Genomic DNA, 22865 nt, shown 5'->3' with positions numbered 1-22865 from the left:
ACTCTATGTCGCAGTTGCTTGTGACTACCCACAATGGATTTCCGTTTTCGGTCGTGGCCAAACGATGAGCCGGGTTTTCTTCTTCCTCGTGCTTTTTATTCTTCCTGGTCAGTGGTTGTTTTGGGCAATACCGCCAAACAAGCAGCTGGTGTAACTGCGTGATGTTGTCCAGGCGGTTTGGTCCGCTTTAAAAAGTCATTGTGAAAGTGAACCAAACCAAATGAAGGTGTGAAATTTTTCATCATTCACCGCCCAATCGAACCAAGTCCTCCGGACTATCCTGGTGTGAATGCGCACTTAGAGTAAATTCATTTTTGAATTTCTGTAACAGCTTATCCTGTTGGGGGGTCATGGCAGGGTTCACCCTGGACAGGTCACCAGACTATCACAGGGCTGACACATAGAGACAGACAACCATTCACACTCACATTCACACCTACGGACAATTTAGAGTCACCAATTAACCTGCATGTCTTTGGACTGTGGGAGGAAGCTGGAGCACCTGGAGGAAACCCACGCTGACGCAGGGAGAACATGCAAACTCAGCACAGAAGGTCTCCCAGACCCTGGGGTTTGAACCCTCCACCCCATGTTTGAACCAGGAACCCTCTTGCTGTGAGGGACAATGCATCAAGTCATTTATTCTTAGAACATAGGCAAATCATGTTGTGTAGAAAGCCTTAATAACAGTGGTGCCAGGATCAGTTCTTTAGTTTCATTATTTGTCAGAAAACACAAATAGTTTCTATAAAATAAAACGGAGAATAACAAAGACATTTTGGCATCTTGGTGGTTTCAACTTGATAAATGATGTTATCTCTGTTTTCAGTCTACAGATGGACCGATTGATATTTATTTGTTCTGATTCCCTCCCCTCAGGTTTTGCTCGTTCTTTCGGCATGCGGCTGGCTAATGGAGAGCGGCGAGAGTGGATTAAGCCAATCATGTTCAGCGGTGGTCTGGGCTCTATTGAAGACACACACATAAAGAAAGAAGAGGCGGAGGCCGGTAATGTTTTAGCTCAGTGTGTGTGTGGAATGTGTTTAATCGATGCTGCGGCTATATTTACACACATCCATTAATGACTCACGGCGTCTCTCTGCTCCTCTGCTCTACTTGTCGATCAGGAATGGAAGTGGTGAAGATCGGAGGGCCGGTGTACAGGATCGGCGTGGGAGGAGGAGCGGCCTCCTCTGTACAAGTACGGGTGCTACAGTAAATCACACAGCAGCGACCTCACCTGATGTTTCGGTGTGTTGAAATACATGTTGGCTTGCAGGTCCAGGGGGACAACTCCAGTGACAGAGATCTGGGTGCAGTGCAGAGGGGAGACGCCGAGATGGAGCAGAAGATGAATCGTGCTCTCAGGGCGTGTTTGGAAAGAAGCAGCGGGAACCCAATCTGCAGTATCCATGATCAGGGGGCGGGAGGAAATGGTGTGAGACATGGGCTCTTTTCATGATTTATGTAAAGCTTTGATGATGAGACAAAAATGAACATGTTGAATCACATTGGCATCTTCAGGTAATGTGCTTAAGGAGCTCAGTGAGCCAGCGGGAGCTGTAATCTACTGCAGTAGATTCAAGGTAATGAGCACATCAACACGTCTCCAAACACATTCTGCTGCTTCTCATTTTATTTCACTCCGATTGTTTCCTCTTATTGTTTACTTTTCCCTCCATCTATGTTTTATAGAAAGGTGACCCCACACTGAGTGTGCTGGAGCTGTGGGGGGCAGAGTATCAGGAGAGCAACGCCCTGCTGCTCCGTCCATCTGACAGGAGCTTCCTGGAGAGGGTGTGTCAGAGGGAGAAGTGTCCCGTTGACTTTGTGGGAAACATCACTGGAGACGGCAAGGCACGTTTCAGCCTGGATCAAGTCAATAAAAGCACATCCTCTGCACAAATCAATACGCTTTAATGATCAGTGGTTGTTGGCTGGGTCATATAAGCTCAAGTATCACACTACAACCCAGCCATACCCTTTATAGGTACTTTACTATTTCTGTAAGCTCAAAACAAAAATGTAGTTTTTGAACAAGCTGCAGTCAACAAGCGATTCTGCTCCTCTGCTCTTCTCTAATTATACAAAGAGTGCTTCTGCCTCCCTGCTGAACCCAGGTGCACTCTTTCGTTCGGCAGATATTAATTAAACATGAATCAGTACACCATAGTACAAACGACCCTGTTCGAGATCAGCATCATTTGTCTTTATTTCAGTCTTAATTTCTGCTGCAGATTGTGCTGGTGGATGATGAGGGAGGCAGCGGTGATGAAGCCGACAGGAGGCGCCGTCCTGTCGACCTGCAGCTGGAGTGGGTTCTGGGGAAGATGCCACAGAAGGTGTTTAAGATGGAGCATCTGGCCTCCACCCATCAGCCTCTGGCTCTTCCTGCGGGGCTGAAAGTCAAAGATGCACTGGACAGAGTTTTACGTTTGCCCGCCGTGGCGTCCAAACGCTACCTGACCAACAAGGTGTGTTTTCCATCCTCTCTGTCTTTAGAGGTACATTTGTGCAGACACTTAGTGACTCTCCGTGTCTTCACTCCCTCCCTCCCTCAGGTGGACCGGTCTGTTACTGGGTTGGTTGCCCAGCAACAATGCGTCGGCCCTCTTCACACCCCATTGGCCAACGTAGCCGTTGTTGCTCTGTCACCGTTCAGCCTGGAGGGAGCAGCCACTGCCATCGGAGAGCAGCCAATTAAAGGGCTGGTGTGTCCCACAGCCGGGGCTCGCATGGCTGTTGGAGAAGCTCTGACCAATTTGGTGTTTGCCAGAGTCACAGCTCTGAAGGTGAGAGGCTGACGAAGAGTGTGAGGAGAAGCACAGATAGGACAAATCAAAATACTGCACATAATGATCCTGTTTGAGAGCATTCTTCAGTACTGAAATATCTCTGTTGTTGAAATCCACTTCAGATTGGAATTGGTGATGATTTACTTTTCCTTTTTTTTAAATAAATTCTGGTAAATGTGTGTTTTCAGGATGTGAAGTGTAGTGGTAACTGGATGTGGGCTGCTAAGCTGCCTGGTGAGGGAGCCTGTCTGTGGGAGGCCTGCAAAGCCATGTGTGAGGTCATGGGTCAGCTGGGAGTGGCCATCGACGGGGGCAAGGACTCTCTGAGTATGGCCGCTAGAGTGGGGAAAGAGACGGTCAAAGCTCCAGGTACACTCACTGTGTGCCCCTATGTGTGTGTGTGTGTGTGTGTGTGTGTGTTTACATGCATCTGTGTGTTTACATGCATCTGTGTGTGTTTTCATTAAGCTCAGCTCTTCCACTGCTTCTGTTTCAGGTGCTCTGGTTATTTCAGCATATGCTGTTTGTCCTGACATCACAGCCACTGTGACGCCCGACCTCGAAGACCCAGATGGAAAAGGTATTTCTTTCTAAAGGCCCAGATGTACTGAAAGCAATAATTGATTTGCCTCATTCGATGCACGTCACTTGGTGCTCCTGTGGCGCGCTGCAGGCATCAGATGTGAAATGGCAGCACCACAGAGGTTACAGGTTCCTCCATTAACGCTTGGTACATTTCTGTTTGAGTCATGTTATATGAAAATGTACAACCACAGAATCAGCAGGATTTTGGTTACAAGAGGAAGAAGATTTTAAGAGTTTATTAATCCCCGAGGAGAGATTCAATTTTTTTCACTCTGTTGTCACATACACAGGCCGGAAATACACACATTCACCAACAGGACCTATACATGCATTATATAGAAAGATGTCAGAGCGAGGAGAGGTTTAATGCCTCACTCAAGGGCACCTTGGCAGTGCCCAGGAGGTGAACAAGCACCTCTCCAGCTACCAGTAATATTACATAAATATATGTATATGTGTATATATATATATATATATATACATGAGAGAGAGAGAGAGAGATATAGATATATATAAAAAGTTATTCACTTCACCTGTCAGTGGTTTGAATGTTTTGGCTGATCGGTGTACACACACACACACACACACACACACACGAGGCAGGAGGGTGTGTGCAGCTGCTTTTGTCAGTTGGATGGCAGTAGAAAAGCTGTAAAGCCGCTGGGGACCAGCCAGCTCATTTCATCTTTTATTTTTCCTTCCAAGTGGGTGAAAGTCACATAAAGCACAAACTCTGAACCCATCAGCTGTCGGTCTGATGACAGTCGTCCTCTGGGGGCAACAGCCAATATTCAGAGGTTCCAGTGCACCTAGTGCAGGGGAAGGCAACCTGCGGCTCCAGAGACACATCCTGCTCTGTAGCTCCTGTGATTATGTTTTTAACATTTAAATGTTCATATACCAATGAAGTGATTCTTACATTCTTCAGCTGTAAACATTTATAGCCTACACACCAAAATATTCTAATGTTGTAACATTTCATCTAAAATGTGCCTCATACATCTACGTCCTGGTGCTTTTCCTCTAGATTGTGCCAAACCTGAGTAGCAGTGGCGAGTCTTGAGTCTCCCTCACCAATCTTGCTTTGGGTTTCAAATCCAAAAGGAAAAGTCTCTTTAATGGTGCATGGACATACTCATTTACTGTCACCACTAACGCTGCAAAGTTAAATCACTACAAGCAGACACCTTGTGGTGAAACATGATGGATGCTGATTAAGACCTGTTAGTGATGTTGTTAGGATAATTTAGACTCAGTAGACCATGTTACCTTCTCTATAGTGCTCAGATATGATCAGCGGCTCCAAACAGATTTTTATTACCTCCTTGGGTCAAACGTGGCCGACCCCTGACCTCACAGATATCTGGGCCAAGACCTCCTCTTCTGTGTGCTGGTCATTTTGGCTGATCTATATAAACACATATCTGCATTTGATCGTAGAGAAATAAAACTAATTAATACAAAGTTAGATCATCATCAGACTATAGCCGATGGGTGCAGATATTGCATTAAGTCCGAAGCGTTCCGCCTCTCCACACTGACTGTTTACATGCCGCTCAAACGGGATCGGTCGATACGGTAACACTTTACTTGAAGGTATCTACATAAGAGTGACATGACACTGTCATAACTATGACATGACACGGTCATGAACCTGTCATGAACATCATGTACATGTCATTAACATTTATGACTGCTGTCATTAAGTGTCATTCGGTTTTTGTAATGACAAGTTGACATTGTTTGGGTTGTCTTGATTATGACAACTTGACATTAATTAAAGTGACATTACCAGAAGTTGTCTTTGTCATGACAACTTGACATTAACAAGAAATGCACCTCTTTTTGTGTTAATGACAAGTTGACATAATGATTGATACAAAGACAACTTCTGGTAATGTCACTTTGATTAATGTCAAGTTGTCATAATAAAGACAACCCAAACAATGTCAGCTTGTCATTACAAAAACCAAATGACACTTAATGACAGCAGTCATAAACGTTTATGACATGTACATAATGTTCATAACAGGTTCATGACCGTGTCATGTCATAGTTATGACAGTGTCATATCACTCTTACGTAGACACCTTCAAGTAAAGTGTTACCGTCTATACTACTCAGACTACAAACAGAAACCAGAACACTCCAGATCCCAAAATCTTGTTGAGTTGCCAACAGATTGTGCATATGCATATCTATTTATGGAGATCACATGATGTACAGCTGATTATAACTCTGTACTACGTTAAATAATTGCTGTTGTTAGCTTTATGTAGCAAGTTAGGTTCAAAGACCAGTAAACATTGATATAGAATAGATTAGGGATGCACCGAATATTCGGTAACCAAATATATTTGGCCGAATATTGCAAAAAAACACACATTCGGTATTCGGTGGAATAAGTTAAAAGCAGGGCCGAATAATAGCCGCGTGTTTTGATAACGCAATCAAACAGCGTGCCGTGACCGGCGGAGTAAAATGTTGGCAGTGTGGCACCCGTCACGGCACTCGCATTTGCGACTAAAAATAGTTTTGAGCGAGCAAAATAGGCTTAAATCATTCAGCACGCTGTGCGAGCAGCCTACAGATTTCAACCAGCAGCAGTAACGAAAGGCGAATCCCACAGATTGTGGGTTGAACGGGGGTCACAGACACAGACAGTAATGTAGCCTATTCCTGTCAAATACGGCGGCCATCGGCTTACCGGCGACGGAGAATTCGGCTCCAATAATATCCTCTTCTTGGTGTCATGACTGCCCAGAAGTACCTGAACAGCCGAGCCAGCCGAACACAGGTATGTGACGTGTCAGAGGAGAAACGAGCCGTTCACGGCCCACAAACCTCACCGCACTTTAGGGACTGTTCTTTACTTATGAAGGGACTGTTCTTTACCTGTCAGGGGAGGAGGGTGGCTGGTTGATTTTTATTTATTTATTTTATTTTGATCCCCCCTATGTTAATCACTGATTGATGCTGTTTTTGAAGTATGAATAAGTCAATAAGTAATTTATTCCATTGAAATATCATTGATGTATTATAGAAAAGTGATTTATCTTTTTATAAATGACAAAAGGCACATCTGCCTCATTTTTGCTGTGGTATCGTGATACTACTCAGAACCGTGATACTTTCACTGGTATTGTACAGTGGGTCCCAATATTGGTACCGTGACAACACTAATCTGGAGGGGGTTCATCTGCAAAAACTAATGAAAAACTAAACAACAATATTCGGTATTTGGTACTCGGTATTCGGCCAAGCGTTCAATATTATTCGGCTTCAGCCACAAATTTTCATTTCGGTGCATCCCTAGAATAGATGATATGGGGTGCGTCTGTTATGCTAATGTAACTACCAAGGGTTTAAGCTGTTATTTTAGTATCTGACATGTGACAACACAGATCTATAAAAGTATCCATAGGCAGTGGGAGTTGTTTTAGCACTGCTTATATTGTTTACAAAGTTTAAAGCTAAGCTAAGCTAACGTCAGCTGTCTTTTTTTATTTCCCTCGCTTTTTTATTTTTATTGTCTCAGGTTCAATCCATACAGTTATCTTAAACAAAGATAGTTATACAATGTGACAAGAAAACAAAAAAGACAAAACAAAAACAGCCGTCAGCTGTTGCCATAGTATCAATACACAGCCAGTAAACAAACTAAATGAATATAATGATTTATTGGCTCTTATATTGGTTCTTTAAAACAGATAAAAAGACACATGGTAAGTAAATAAGCATCATTTCACCATTTATAAGCGCCATCTTAGTCAGAGCGAATGAAATGATGAGCAGGATAAGTTCATCGAAACAATAGCTTTGGTCACTGGAGCCTCATTTGACAGTTGTTTCACAAAACTTTTTAGTGGGTGTTGGGTCATTTAAGACAATAGGTGGTTTTCTTTTAAACACTCGATCAGATGCGTTCAGTGTGTCTGCGCCACACACACACACACACACACACACACACACAGTTATAATCAGAGCATATGTGGGATTGTTCTGTTTTCATAGTTATGAAAAGTTTTATTCTTGGCAGAAATACAACTTCTGAATTTGAAATATCCTCATTTCACCCAGGCTGCACACATCTCTCTCTCCAGCAACCACACACACACATTCCACACACACTCCTCAGTAACAGACTCTGACCCTTTGTCCTCTGTCTGCAGGCGTGTTGTTGTGGGTTCCTCTCAGTCCAGGCCATCATCGTCTGGGAGGCTCTGCCCTGGCTCAGTGCTTCAGCCAGCTGGGAGACTGCTCTCCTGACCTGGAGCAGCCAGAGCTATTGACGGCCTGCTTCAACACCACACAGACACTCATACATGGTCAGCATGCACTCGCAGGCAGAGAGCTACCTGCCACAGAGGAGGAGGAAGTTAAAGCTTTGTTTACTGTGATGCTTTGTGGGCAAACTTTTCCTCAGCTTCATTTTCATATTCAGTTTATTCTCCTAACAGATTTGGACTGTGACACACTGCCACCTAGTGGTTTAACTGAGTAGTGTTGGTTAATAAAAAGGAGCAGGACCTGGTGGCTCTTCTCTCTTCTGTCACATTACCTGCTGAGTAATGATGACATTACATTGACAGCACAGCACACTGTCAAAGTTATCTTTGCAGTCAGTGAATCAGAATGAGAGATTCCTGTTCTTTCAGATCGTCTGCTGACTGCAGGACATGACATCAGCGATGGAGGCCTCATTTCCTGCTTGTTAGAGATGGCGTTTGCTGGAAATCGTGGGATTGACGTTGAGCTGTCGTCACAAGGAGCTGGAGGTTAGTGAGCTGATGTGTGTGAAAGTGTGTAGTTGTAATCATAGACAGTATGGAAGAAGTAGACGTAGCCAACGTGATGTCACCTCAGTTTACGGACTCAACATTTGAAGCCTTGACTTTGGCGATCTTGGATTATTGCAGCCATGAGTGACGGTATTTAGAGCAGAGGATGAGCATTGCTACTAGGGATGTACGATGATATTGTCATGTCATTGGTATCAGCTGATCTTGTCTTAGGAATGAAATATCAGAATCGGCCAACATGCTCATTTCTGCTGATATGACAAACTAGGGTTGGGTACCGAAACTCTGTACTTTTTGTCCTTGGTACTGATTCACGTCGGTACTACCGAGTACCGATTCACTTAAAATGAATCAGTGCCAAATTTTGGTACCTGGGGTGGAGGCGGAGCGAGAGCGCATGACTCGCACCTCAGACTCGGCAACAATGGTGACAAAAAAAAATGTGCAGACAAAAGTTAACGTGCAGCAGTGTTCCTAAAAGTTCTCAATAAAATGTCGAAACTGAGAAGTTTAGACTATGGGCCCGAACGACGCATAGTGCGTCCAAATTCACACCTGTTCTTCTCTGTGGATTTTCTCCGCGACCGTGCGTCATAGCGAGAAGCCACGCATATCAGCGAAAACAGCAGAACTGTAGCTTTCCGACAAGGCCGCTTGTCATTAATCCAATGTTTTCACAGCAAAAAGAATTGATAAAGTTACAATAAAATGATGTATAACAGAGCTTTCATACAGCTTTGCACACACATTACTCTTGGATGGATTCTCGTAAATGCAGGCTCGCACAGAAATGCCACGCATATCACATGAAAGCGCAGACCAATGATACCACACACATCATTGTGCTGTCATCCCATCACGCTATAAATACAGATTAATTGTCTACAAAATAAAAACCTGATGAATTTCTTTACAATCCATTATACAGATCTTGTTATCAGTCACTTCATATAGTGAGGAATATCGTATCTTACCACGTCTTAGGCTTGCGTGTGTTTCTCCCTGTCTATCCACATTTGTAGTCCGGCTTTCAAGATGCAAATATCTCCATATTGTCCAGTTGACACTCCATCAAACTTTGTATGACAAGACCAGCGCACTTCACCTTTGCGCACACAGACTTGAAACTAGTGATTGTGGTCATAAACTCATGAGGAACATGTTTACTGAGGTAATAAATCGAGTGAGAAGTAGGGTCATCTTCTCATAAATACAGTCCGACTCCTCTTGCAGCCACTGGAGTCGCCCCCTGCTGGCCATTAGAAAAAATGCAGGTTTAAAGCACCTTCTCAGACCTGCAGGCTACGTCCACCTTCTTTATACAGCCTGTGACTGTAATCATGAACTCATGCTGTGTCTTTGCTGCTTGTGTCTCCACAGTCATGGAGCTGTTGTTCAGCGAGGAGCTGGGTTTGGTTCTGGAGGTTTCGCAGCTCGATGTAGAAACAGTGTGTCAGAGATACAGCGACGCAGGCGTGCAGTGCCATCGCGTCGGCAGAACCTGCGGCTTCGGACCAGAGGCAGTGGTGAGACATCAATCTCAGTGTGTCTTCACAAGATTCATCTCATCTGTGATGACCGTTGATTCCCCTCACCTGTCCTTTAGGTCAGTGTTCGTGTGGATGGACAGGAAGTGCTGAGAGAGCCGCTGCCTCACCTCAGAGCATTATGGGAGGACACCAGTTTCCAGCTGGAGCGCCTCCAGGCCGATGAGATCTGTGTGAAACAGGAAGAGGATGGGCTCGCCAAGAGGACACAGCCCTACTTCAGACTGACCTTTGACCCCTCTGAAGTGCCCAGCATCAGCCAGCTCAGTAAGACCAAACATACCATTTACAGTGATTTGGTGTTTTCTGAGGCAGAGTCCTGCGTCAGGTTGGGCACCCTGAGTCACCCGCAAAACAAGGGATTCACGGGTGGTGTTTTTTCCAGACTTTCTTCCCAGAATCAATTCTGGGAGAAAAAAAGCACACACAGGTTGGATCACTGTCGCTGGATCATAATTATTACATTAAAAGACAAAAGTCTTCAACGCAGTCAAGTTTAAACCGTTGAGTCATTTTAACCACCAAGTGCTTGATATGTGATTCTTTAGGTGCAGGCCAGCCTCGTGTAGCTGTGGTCAGGGAGGAGGGCAGTAATGGAGATCGAGAGATGTCTGTGTCTCTGTATATGGCGGGCTTTGAGGTAACTATTTAAAGCTTCATCAGGTGGATATATGTTGACCCTGGCTGTGTTGCTGGTGTGTGTGACTCCTGTCTGTGTCTTTGTGTAGGTGTGGGATGTCAACATGCAGGACCTGTGCTCCGGCTCTCTGACTCTGGAGTCTTTCAAAGCCGTCGTGTTCGTCGGTGGATTCAGCTACGCAGACGTTCTGGGATCAGCTAAAGGCAAACAACAGCACTACATACACATGCTCACAGACCACTTTGATATACAAAGCCTTTTTGTGTAACACCATCCATCCTTTATAACAGGCTGGGCTGCTACTGTTGCATATAACCCCAAGGCCAAGGCTGAGTTCGATCGCTTCCGGCGGCGGGATGACACACTAAGTCTGGGAGTGTGTAATGGCTGCCAGCTGCTGGCCCTGCTGGGCTGGGTGGGAGAGGGCGAGGACGGAGCAGGTACGAGGAAAAAGGCACAATAATAATAACAACAGGGAAAACAACACTGTAGTAATGAACGAGACGACGCAGCAGCAATGTGTGAAGACATCATCACAGAGACCTTTTGCAGAGCCTAGTTTAAAATGCTTCTTTCCATTCTCCCCCCAGAGAGTGAAGTGGTGCTGACCCATAATAAGTCTGGCAGGTTTGAGTCTCGATTCATCAGCGTTGGGATCCAGGAGTCTCCGTCCGTCTGGCTCAGAGGCATGGAGGGCTCAGCTCTGGGAGTCTGGGTCGCACATGGAGAAGGTAGAGTATTGTAACATCGATCGTCTTTAATTTGTCACACAAGTTGCCAAAACTGGTGCTTGTAGTTGTAAATTCTGATAATAACACCAAGCTGTGACAGATTAATGAGTCTGTTCAGGACAGAAATGCAGCATTGTATCTTACGCCTACCACACAAGAAGACTTTGCAAAGACATCCTCTCACATCTAAAGACAATGCGAGTTTTTAGTCACACACTTTAGGATTTTGCAAAGACTGGAGGATTTTGCAGGGTCACTGTTTACAGACTACAACTAGATTCCTTTTGAGATAACTTCCCATCCTGCTCCTGGTGGAAAATATTACACCAAACTTCCCTCAAGAAATGTGACATACTAACAATTCCTTACACGTTAGCAAAAATACACAACTCTTGAAAGATAAGATAAAAGGCGTCATATGTCGACAGTATCTTTGTCAATACAGCATCAATATAATCCATGCAGATAAACTCTGTTTGTGAACAAACTTTACATTTTGGATTGTGCCTCCTCTACCTCTACATCAGCCTCCGTTGGCAGCGGTCATACTTCAGTGGGAGGAGACTGTGGGACTGAGACGTGAACTGTTTCAACAATTAAAGATTTCTCACTAAATTAAGAGCTGGATGGTGGAACAGATGCATGTTGAATTAAACACTGGCACTGTTCACTCTAAGGTTGGGCAATATGGCCCTAAAATGATACTGCGATATTTCAGGGCATTTTTGCGATAATGATTTTCTTGATGCTGTGACAAATTAGTACAAAAAAATGTATTATTGATTTATGAAAATGATCTCTCATTTCTTTAGTTTGTGAACAACAACAGTAACAGATTCAGATTCTGTGGTTCAGCTAAATAAAATCTACCACAATTAAACAGTCCCCAAATACAGAAAATGTCCCCTGGGATCTATATATATAAATCAACAGGTGATTTCCTTCTCTGTTTTTATGCTCTGCCATTTCTCCTCTAATCATCACGCTGTGACCTGTGACAGGCTGTTACGATACCACAACTATCACACATTCACATGTATGTAGTTTTTTTGTTGCGTCACAAGCATCACGTAGGTTTACATTACCAAAGGTTTCTGACAGAATCAGAGAGGAGAGGGAGAGACGGTGTGCTGTTGCCAGAGGAGCCGCTGAATGAGTTCCCTCTGAGCGCTAACTCACAAAAAGAGTCTGAGAAGTCCGGAGCTGTTCATAAAACATTCAGGACGCCACAGTTTATTCCACACTACTGAAGCTGCTGCTCTTTGAACCACCGCGGAGTTGGCAATAATTTAGCTTTCAGCCAACACGTCATAATATCGCAAGTAGGGCTGCTCGATTATTGACCAAATATTTTGGTCGAGCAAGAGTGAAAGCATTGAATTTCCCCTCAGGGGGATTAATAAAGTAAATAAACTTAAACTTAAAATTGAAATCACGATTATGCGACACATGTAATGACTTATATTGTTTACACGACAGCATGTCATTTCTGTCTCTACATGGTTGCACTTACAGTTCTCCTCTGCTCTCTGTATCGCGCACGGCAGAGTTCGTGAGGATTTCATTAACTTTGAAATCGTTTGACCTCAAAATCATAATCGCGATCACCCGACGATTAATTGCACAGCCTTAATTGCAAGTATCATAATACAAATTTTTCACATGATATTAAAAATTCTACCAGTATAATTGCGAACCAGATGATATGGCAGGACTGTAGTTCACTCCACAACTCCACCAGTTTCTGCTCCTCCATCACAGTTTGAGAGCTCAGAGTCTTGTTCATGTACGTGCACCTCCTCCATGTTTACTGTCTACCCTTTTTGCTGCGTCCTGGTCAGCGGTGTAGTAGTAATTGATGAGGTGGGTGTACTACTAGGTAGATAGGTAGGTTACTGATGAGGAAGTGGGTATACTCTCCTGTATATTCCAATGGCTATTTAGCTGATAGGTGGGTATACTGTAACTGGATAGAAAAAGGAGTGGGTATACCCCGTATACCTGAGTATACCCTCCACTACACCACTGGTCCTGGTCGGTGCTGGAAAGAGCGCAGAAGACTAAAAACTTTCGATACGGGGCGTCGGTGGCTTAGTGGTAGAGCAGGCGCTCCATGTACAAGGCAGTTGCCACAGCAGCCCGGGTTCGAGTCCAGCCCGTGGCCCTTTGCTGCATGTCTCTCCCTCTCTCTCTCTCTCTCTCCTTCACACTTAACTGTCCTGTCCATTAAAGGCAAAAAATGCCCAAAAAAAATCTTGCTAGTAGCAACGGTCATTACACTGTTGCTATGTAGCCCAGCGTTGAAGTGAAGTGGCTGATTTTAACATTTCTTTTAACTTATTTGGAGAGTAGCTGTAAGGATTTTGAGGAATGGGATGCCGCTGAAGAATAAGAATACGGACTTTGTCTGCCAAAAACAAAAGAACATTATCCCTTACTTACACCAAACGTTCAAGAGAGCGCACCAGCTGAGGTAAATGATTTTATTCCCACACTGAAAATTTGTCCGTAACAGTGAAGCCGTTTGGTGTAAGGTCTGCAGTGTTTGAGCACAAAAAGGTTACTCAGTGTGAAACTTCTGAACTTGTGCAACAGTGCTGACTCATGACTCACAGGTCAGGATGTTATGCAATCAACAGCTGTGTGTCATATTGATTTTCCCCAAAACCTTTTCTCTACACAGGTCTGATGCAATTCCGTAGCTCCGTGGCGCAGGATAAGGTTATTTCTGGTGGGCTCGCCCCCATTCGTTACCTTGACGACCAGGGTCAGCCCACTGAAGAGTACCCTCTGAACCCTAACGGCTCCCCGCAGGGCATCGCAGGGCTCTGCTCCAGAGACGGGAGACACCTGGCCATGATGCCCCACCCGGAGCGCTGCACCCTGAGCTGGCAGTGGCCCTGGGCCCCGAGGGACTTCAGACGGTCTCTCACACCGTCACCTTGGCTACGTATGTTCAAGAACGCAGCCGCCTGGTGCAGCAAAACAGAGTGATAGTACTCTGTTTACATTTCTGGTGCGGTCAGAGTAGTATTACTGTCTTTTTGGAGGTGGTGGGTCATTGAACCTGTAAGGCCTGATTACATTTCTCAATCTCTCACTACACCTTTTTACTTCCTGTGGTACTTTGTCTGTTGCATTATTACAGATGCCTGCTGGGATACTTTATGACTTGATTTTGTTATGAACCAGTCCAGTCTGCTGATGTTATCAGTTAAGAAATGGAATTTGCTAATAAATAAATAAATAATGAAACAGCAGAAGCATGTGCAGTGTGTCATGAGATAAAATAAAGGCCACGTAAGTCAATAAATAATTTTTATTTTACACAAAAAACACAAAGTCATACAATTTCAAATATTTACAGATGTTAATATTACAGTACTGACATGACAGCTTCTTAGAGGAATAAAAATGACACCATGGACATTTTTTCTGGGAAAAAAAATAAAATATAAAGGATAAAACAATTTAAACCAAAGACTCTTTAATATGGATTAAACAGCTCCCTGACTAAACACCCTGGGCCTCAGAAACCTATGGTGTGTAGGACTGAGTGGATCAACTGAAACTTCTCACAAGTGCCAAATGTTTAGAAGAACCACAAAGCGAATGGTCCTGTCTAGAGCCAGTGTTTGGTTTGTCCAATCTGGGCTACTGTAGAACAACATGGCGGACTTTGTGTAAGAGGACCTGCTGATATAAACAGTTCAGTCTAATGTGACAAAAAGAGAAGACTCTTATTCTTAGGTGATAATTATACACTACTGAAAACAGTAATTATTATGTTCCATTTCTGCCATCATATCCCCCCAAACCTTCCACACTGGACCTTTAAGGAACAAGAGTGTGTAAGGACAGCTGAGCCAGCACACTGCGTGACATTGTATTTTAGATACCACTCTTGTAGGCTCTGTAAACACTCGACAAACAGGCCTGAAGTCCACCGTCTGAGAGGCTCAGACGGCGTCTAACATCTCGACTGTTCCACACCGTGCTGTTGTCAATATTCTTGCATCCACTAATCCAACTAGCTGCAAGAAATCCAATGAAAGTCCATGTCAGACAGCTTGTACCGACACGCCGGCAGCATCTGTCTACAGTGAATCCCTCATTACTCCGTGTGAGGTCGCAGCATTCGCAGAGCGTCCTCCTCTCTCTGGTGCCATTTGCTGGTTGATGTTGATAACACAGGTAAGGAGCAGGATGACCACCACCAGGTCGTCAAGGACCCCCAGCAGTCCACACAGGGAGGGGTCTGTTTCCAGGGGATCTGATGAGGAGGAGACGGGGTCTAGAGGAGGGTAGGAGATGGACACCACGGTCCCCACACAGCACAGGGCCACCCTGAAGAAAAACAACCACACGAGTCCTCCCATGGTGCCCAGGCCCCGCGCCAGTAACTGCAGGAGAAGTGGCGCGTCACACAGGTAGTCTGTTACCTGGAGGGGTCAGTGTGCAGAAGAGAAGACGGGTCAGAGAGGAAAGCTTAATGAATGGTTCTAGATAGAAACATTCACACACGATAAAAGAGAAGGGAGAAACATTTTTGCAGCACACACACACACACACTCAAATTTTCCTTTGTGGTTCCTGTATTTAGTTGAATTCAAAGATACTGAGATTTCATATCTCCCTCAAAGGGACAGTTTACTGTTGAGTCCTTCAAATGTATTATTTTTGGCGCTTTGAGCACCACAAGCCGAGCGCCATCTAGTTGTATTATACTGGAGAGGAGGCAGCTGATATCTCCAGCACTCAGGTGAGAGGAAAAACATGTATACTTTAATTTAGGGGAGCTCTCCCTTTAAAAGTGTGTGGATAAAAAATAAGCTATTCAGTATCTATTTAAACTCATCTCAGGTGCCAAACTTCGAAGACTGGTGTGCTGTAACAACACCTTTTATCAAATAGCTCCACCGTAAGATTATGTGAAAGAGATCCGTGTGGGAAAGGAAGGTGTGTCAGTGCGAGGTGTGTTAATCTGACACCTCCATTGTTGGTGGTTGTTTACAATAAATCCTTGAGGTTGCATAAGTGGTATTCCTGTTACTAAATCTATTGTCAGAGGGAATGCTGGAGGAATTCTCATCTTTCCCATGATCTAATCTGATGTGGCGTTCAAGGCGATTAAGAGAAAGTTGAACCACCTGATACAGACACAAGCAGAAGGGGAGATAACAGAGACAAATACCTTTAAGGATAGTTCAATAAGAGAGTACTGACCCTTCGTGGGGCTCCAGAATAACGTTTGTTGTAGTCTGTGATTTCCCCAAGAACCTCCTTTGACTGATGGTCTGATCGACTCTCGTTAAATAGATTACACAGCACGCTGACCTGGAAAACAGACAAACACTTTAATTCCATGTTCAAACTCAGTCTAAACTGACTGACTTTTCATCAGATCATGTGTACCGCACCTTCTGTCTGCAGAGAGGGCAGCTGATTGCATCCAACCAGGAGCCATGTCTCCAGTAGGCGATCAGACAGGGAGCTGCAGAATACAAACAAAAACCAACACTTTGTCATCTAACATTCAACAGTTTATACCATGTTGCATCATTGTAGTGAAACCGTGCTGAAGGTATGACCAGCAGTCAGAGAAGTTACAGTATTTCATCACTGTTAACGATAACAGACCCAAGTGTTTGCTTGATCGAGGGTTGCAAAGGCCCATGAAGGCCGAGGTAAGACACAGGTACAGTGATTACTGTGTTAAGGGTCTACAGTATGTTGGAGACATGACGGTCTAATTATAGCAGAGCTCTTGCTTGTCTGTAAGTGCTGGATGCCCTCTCCGTCAGGTTGACTGGTGCTGCTCTCATTACCATACTGAGTGCAAATGAGGAAGTTTGGTGAAGCGTGCTTTAGTATTTATGCTCCTGCTGTAGTTGCTCCAACAGCCTCGAGGTATGTTTCGACTCTCGCTGCCTCACGATGTTGCTGCTGTCTTTCAGTAATGATTTCTTCATCTTAGAAATCAAATATTTTGAGCATGCTCTTCTGTGACTGAGATGTGAAAAATGCATAAAAATTTCTTTCTGTCTTTCTTTTCTTTTCTTTTCAATTTCATTTCAAAGACGTTGCCTCATGTAATTGTGGTGGTGTGCTCCTTTCATGCAGTGTGTTTCAGGCCTGCCTCCTCCCCTGACCACACCCCAATTAGTGCCACATTATTTAAGGCCCTTGGTGGCTAGGTTCATTCTTTTGGCTCGTGTCATCTTCCTTGTTGCATCTGGTTGTTAGCAGCTTTGCTTTGATCCATTATCTGCACACAGTGCATGTGGAAATGCTGCTGTCCTGCCCATGAGTGATCCTGTTAGTGCCCGATGTTCGAGGTGGTTAACCTGCTGCTGTTTTGCTGTTTAGCACTTATTTTTGCTGTTATTAACCCAACTGGGTTGTTAGTTGTTTGTAACATTTTTTGAACAAATTCTTTTCTTTCAGTGAAGCGGAGTGCTATCTTGTTGAGAGGCTGGACACCTATGGTGAGGTCCCTGCACTTAATGCATGCGAGTAAAAGAATCGGGACACGAGTGTTGATTGCGCTGTTGTTTTGCTGTGTTGCACTGGAGGTGAACAGGTGGTGACACCCCTCAGTGTGGTTTGCCTCTCCATGACTGGCTCTGCTCACTTCCCCTAGTTTAGTTTAGTCTTGTGTTGGTCTGGATATTTTATGTAACTTGTGGTTTTATTTTGGATAAAGACTCTTTTAAGTTAATCGCAGTAAAGTATTTTAATTCCCCTGTTTTGCTACTTTTTGCTAAATTTAATAAAGCATTTGGTTTATTTTGACTTCACGTCTCTGTCCTTGTTTCAGTAATGAGCCTGTGTGCCCTATTCCTAATTTTCAGCTAAATTTAAGGTTCTTGAAAAGGTATTGTAATTACCCAGGTGGCGCTGTCTTTCCTCTTCTTACTTTCCACTTATCCCCCCTCGCCACATAATATTTGGGTGTATGGTGCCATAGAAAAATTGGACGGTCTGATATAATATCTAACCCAACTCAGAAGAATATGATGATATAACATGGTCATATGTACTTTTGTGAATTTGAACTTAAAGGTCCAGTGTGTAGGATTTAGTAGCATCTAGTGGTGAGGTTGCAGAACTGAAACTGCTGCCGTGTGCCACGTGTGCAGGAGAACTACGGCAGTCAGTGTGAAAATGCGAACGTTTGATTTGTCTGTTCTCAGCGATTGTAGAAACAACATGGCAGCCTCTGTAAAAGAGGAGCCGCTCCATATGTAGATATAAACGGCTCATTCTAAGATCGATAAGTAGATGCATGCGGCTGAAATGAGTTTCCTCAGAAAAGTGGCTCGGGTAAGGAGTTCGGACATTCGGTGAGCCGCTCCTTCGTGTTGAAAAGGGTCAGTTGAGGTGGTACGGGTGTGTGATCAGGATGCCTTTTGGGCGCCTCCTGTTGAGAGGTATTCGGGGCACGTCCTACTAGTAGGAGGCCTCAGGGCAGACCCAGAACACACTGGAGGGATTATATATCTCATCTGGCCTGGGAACACCTCGGGGTCCCCCAGGAGGAGCTGGAAAGCGTTGCCAGGGAGAGAGGTCTTGAATACTTTACTTGGCCTGCTGCCCACGCGACCCAACTTCGCAGTTGAAAATGGATGAATTCTAAGGTAACACATTTTCAGGTGATTAAAAACTAATAAAAACAGTTATGATAATCATATTACATTTCTGCCAGTAGATGTCACTAAATCGTCCACTCTGGACCTTTAAAAGTGTGACTCATATTACGCTTCTGTCCATCTGTGAACTGCTAATTGATTGCGTTTGTTTTGGGTGACCGGCCACACTACATGTTATATAACCGTACACCTTTGAGAAGAATGATTCGAGTAAAGCAGCCAGGTGAGAATTGGAAAACCATGGCAACAGTTAATTATTTGCAGCCGGACAGAAAGGCCTTGAGGCTTTAGTCACGCTGACGCTTCGCCGATCAGCCAATGAATGAATCAACAGGAGATATGAACACATGATGCAACCGTTGAGCAAGTGTGAGAGTGAATAAAACATGAATTAATCCAGTCTCATAGATGACAGATTGAAAGAACACACGAATGAAAGAACAAAGCTGCTCTGATATGTCGTGTGTTGAATGTCGTACCACAGAACAAATGGCCACAGTTGGTCTGGACTGGGAAGCTGGCCGTCTGTAAACACACTGGACAGTGCAAGTCTCGGCTTGTGGAAGGACACGACTGTGTAGGTTCCTGAAGAGATGAGAAGAGAAGAATACAGAGAAAAATGTTAAGAGACGAGGTGGAAAACAGGAAGAAGGAAATAGAAGCAATGTGAAAATAAGGAAGCAGGAAGAGGACAATGTGAAGACGAGAAAAAAACCTACAGCCAAATTAAATATTCCTGATTCTTTGATCTATATAATTAAAAACAATAATTATAATAGCTGCACAATAGACGTTTGGGGACGTTTGATCAAGCCAAGGTCTGGGGTTAGACATGTAAACAGATTATTATCATGTGTTTGGCAGCAACACCACACTGTGACCCTCATAAAAGCATTAATAATCGTAACACAGGAGCGCCTTCCAGTAATAATATTTACTGCCTGTGTGTGTGTCCTCGCGTCACTGTTTGTTTTACAGCAATAACAAAAATTCACTGAAGACCCAGCCTCAGCTTCACATGTGTGTGAGTGAATAAACGCTCACCTTGTGGCGGCTCATTAACGTTGATGCCGACTGCTCAGGGGTGCACACCAGAGATGTGGGTGACCCCAGGTGACTGTGACCCACTGGGCCTTCAGAGGGAAGACAGTCCAGTCTGCAACGTGACACAACACAGCGACAATGATAAATACTCCTAAAATACTGCTATTATCTCGCCAGTGATGAAATACTGACACAAAACTAACGATTTGTGAGATAAGGCCGACTGCACTCTGCTCTTTTCTATTTGTGGGTGACACATGCTGATGCTCTGACCGCAGCAGTTAGTTTACCAACAGGCTTTAAAATAATGAATTAATAATTTAGGTTGAAAGTTAGAAGCATAGATTTAAGAGATAATGTAGATAGTCAAATTAAATCAGGCTTCACAACTTCAGCATCACAATCTGGCTTTCATCTTCAAATTGCATTTACAGTTTATGTAATTAGTTAAAACAGATAAACACATTAACATGTCATTAATACGTCATACATGCATATCATGATAGTTTGTTTGTGGTTTGCACTCGTCTAAAACGTGTTTAACTTCATATTTTTTGGAGCTCTTTAAACAGATTAAAAGTAATAATATCAGTTGAAGATATCACATCACAATGTTTTTGATGGACCAAGCTGAGGTTTCCCCTGAACCCAAATCCCAAATCATCTGACTACAAAACACAGCCCCATGTGAGTTTTAAGAAAACAAACCCTTCAATACTTCCAAACATATGATGAGACTCACCTGGACTGGGAGCTCTGGTACGGGTGCATAGTTGAGTGAGAAACAGCAGCTGACAGGTAGTTACTGTCTCCCAGCAGGAAGTGAAGTGCTGCCTGACAGCATCACTGTACAAAATAAATTGGAGTTGCCTGTTAATGATCAACTACACCCTCCAATATCAGCTGGTCTCTGAGCCTCCCTGCTTAAAGGGAACGCTAATGGCGTCAGATCAATACAGCAGCAGTGCTGCTCCTACAGAACGCTTATAAAACACACAGAATATCTTGACCAACTTTATTGTTAAAGTATTAAAGTCATCACACTGGAACAAAGCCCTTTCCTTCAGTCTGCTCAGGGACAAACTATTTGGGGTCACATGACTTTCTGGCAGATCAAAGCAGTGCAGTGTTAAAGTAGGTCAGCTCTGACCTGCCAATCATTTACCCAAAGTTTACTCGGCCAACAAACCCACTTTGCATAATTCTACTCTCTAAAGTATTGGTTGTGAAATACATGTGAGTGTCCCTGACATTAACAATGTTATAAAGGTTGTAGGGAGGGGCCTCAGCTATACATAAAAACTATGGAAGCAGATAAGAGACAGACGTATTTGTATTTTAACAGTCACTGAATACTTGATATTGATATTTAAACACCACAGAATTCACAGCACTGAAATATTTTACTTTGAAAACAACATCTGAATTTAGTGGTTCTGATTCACAACACATTCTCACTCCGTCACATATCGATGTTTGGTCAGGGACTTTCCACGTCCAGATTTCCACACCGTGTTAAGTTCAACCTGATACATGCATTGTCTTCTTTCAAAATACACTTCCGTTTTCACAGGAAATTTACCTTTACATACAGTCTCTTTCAAAATAAACGCGTGATGGTTAGATTTAGGCAACAAGAGCGCGTGGTTGGGTGTAGGAAAAAAGAACAGGGTTTGGGACACAAACACCACTCTCCTGGGTGAAGGTTACTGTTTGTTGGACCCCTCCTGCCCGCCCTACTCAGACCTTCATCGCCTTAACTTTCGTACATGTCCCGCCACGTTTCCCCTGACGCCACCGAGCACCATTAGAGTATAACGTGACCGGCTGCATATCATGAAGACGTTAAAGGACAGCTTTTTCAGTGACTGTCGCTGCAAGTCTCTGCCCAAGTGAGTGAGGCCGGATTAAAATTCACCTCTTTGAAACTATGATTTAAAATGTCTTGATTTGCAATTTCAAAAGCTGAATTTGTTTTCAGTGTTTGCAAGTTTAGATCCAACAATTTAAGTTTCAGAATTCAAGAAAGGAAGAAAGAAAATATTCAGGTTGCTCAAATTTGATTGGTCAAATTCAGATCTAAAAATCCAAGTTGAAAAGATTCAAAAAGAAAATCAGTGAAATTCAGTTGGTCAAACATTCAGGCTTGAAAAAAAATCTGTGAAACCACAAAACAGATTTGAGCTTTATGAACATATATTACTGTTTTACCACAAGGTGGCTACTCTGCAGTGGCTGTTTATTAGTTTTGGCACTTAAACTTTACAGCGTTTGCAAAGAAAGTAAATGAATCTGTCCTGGCATTACTAAATTCTCTATTTTCTTCAAAGACTTTTACTTTTTTGGATTTGAAATCCACAGGTAGCCTTGACAGGAGACCAAAGACTAGCCAACACTGCTGAGGGTCAGCAAAATTTAGAGGAGAAGGGGCCAGGTCGTGCACGAATAAAACAAAACCAGCAGGAGCCATTTGAGAAGAGCTAAAGGTTGCCCACCCCTGGCCTGTACTGTCACGGGTAGCCAGTCTTTCTGAAATTGGAATTTTTGGATCTAAATTGTGAAAATTGAAAAAATATATAATTTTTTTTTTTTTTAAATGCAAATCAATGCATTTCTTATTTTAATTGTCAAAGATGTGAATTTGGAAAAAAATAAATGGTTTTCAAAGTAAAGTATTTCAATGCTATGAATTTAGTGGTGTTTAAATTTCTTGAATGAGTGGCTGTCACAATTCACTCACTTTTGGCTCTATTACGCTTCCATCATCAACCAGCAATAAAAAGGGAGGACTTCGATCTGCTGTGGCATAAAGGTAGATTTCTGTATTCGTCAATAATAATGTGGCATTATTTCAATTGTAATATTTGGACAAATGACTCAAACTGCAGCAGTTAAGTAAATAAAACTACATAAATAAATTTTCTTTGATTAAAACAAAACAGTTTCTTTCAGTGAGTAAGGATGTGATAATCTTCACATAACTAACTATGGCAGCCATTGCAGAAATATCTTGGCTAATATTTACTCAGGACCTTCACCTCAAATAGGAGCCGCAGGGGGGGGGGGGGG

The 22865-nt window shown here is 43.5% G+C and overlaps 2 protein-coding genes across 3 annotated transcripts in view; one reads left to right on the top strand and one right to left on the bottom strand.

The window, feature by feature from the left end:
• pfas (phosphoribosylformylglycinamidine synthase) overlaps positions 1-14360 on the top strand; it is a 30430-nt gene extending 16070 nt beyond the window's left edge. For both annotated transcript variants that reach the window (XM_033622214.2, XM_033622216.2), the window contains 18 exons: positions 880-1008; positions 1128-1201; positions 1280-1436; positions 1525-1586; positions 1696-1857; positions 2238-2474; positions 2562-2792; positions 2984-3164; positions 3292-3375; positions 7553-7708; positions 8039-8158; positions 9563-9708; positions 9789-9996; positions 10278-10369; positions 10458-10572; positions 10660-10809; positions 10960-11100; positions 13784-14360. In XM_033622214.2, the coding sequence (XP_033478105.2) occupies positions 880-1008; positions 1128-1201; positions 1280-1436; positions 1525-1586; positions 1696-1857; positions 2238-2474; positions 2562-2792; positions 2984-3164; positions 3292-3375; positions 7553-7708; positions 8039-8158; positions 9563-9708; positions 9789-9996; positions 10278-10369; positions 10458-10572; positions 10660-10809; positions 10960-11100; positions 13784-14094 (2756 nt within the window). In that variant the 3' untranslated portion in view covers positions 14095-14360. The remainder of the gene's footprint in view (positions 1-879; positions 1009-1127; positions 1202-1279; positions 1437-1524; positions 1587-1695; positions 1858-2237; positions 2475-2561; positions 2793-2983; positions 3165-3291; positions 3376-7552; positions 7709-8038; positions 8159-9562; positions 9709-9788; positions 9997-10277; positions 10370-10457; positions 10573-10659; positions 10810-10959; positions 11101-13783) is intronic.
• A 41-nt stretch (positions 14361-14401) lies between these two features.
• On the bottom strand, positions 14402-20663 carry LOC117254165 (E3 ubiquitin-protein ligase RNF170). The gene is made up of 6 exons (XM_033622218.2): positions 20539-20663; positions 19797-19908; positions 19232-19337; positions 16521-16594; positions 16327-16437; positions 14402-15542 (listed from the first exon to the last, which is right to left on the bottom strand). Exons 1-6 carry the CDS (start codon positions 20565-20567, stop codon positions 15198-15200), a joined length of 777 nt encoding a protein of 258 aa, XP_033478109.2. The 5' UTR covers positions 20568-20663; the 3' UTR covers positions 14402-15197.
• Between the last annotated feature and the right edge of the window lie 2202 nt (positions 20664-22865).

The sequence above is a fragment of the Epinephelus lanceolatus genome, chromosome 6, assembly GCF_041903045.1.
Source record: "Epinephelus lanceolatus isolate andai-2023 chromosome 6, ASM4190304v1, whole genome shotgun sequence".
Classification (NCBI taxonomy): domain Eukaryota; kingdom Metazoa; phylum Chordata; class Actinopteri; order Perciformes; family Serranidae; genus Epinephelus; species Epinephelus lanceolatus.
The sequence above is the reverse complement of the archived record's forward strand: the minus strand, read 5'-3'. Positions and strand labels throughout refer to the sequence as shown.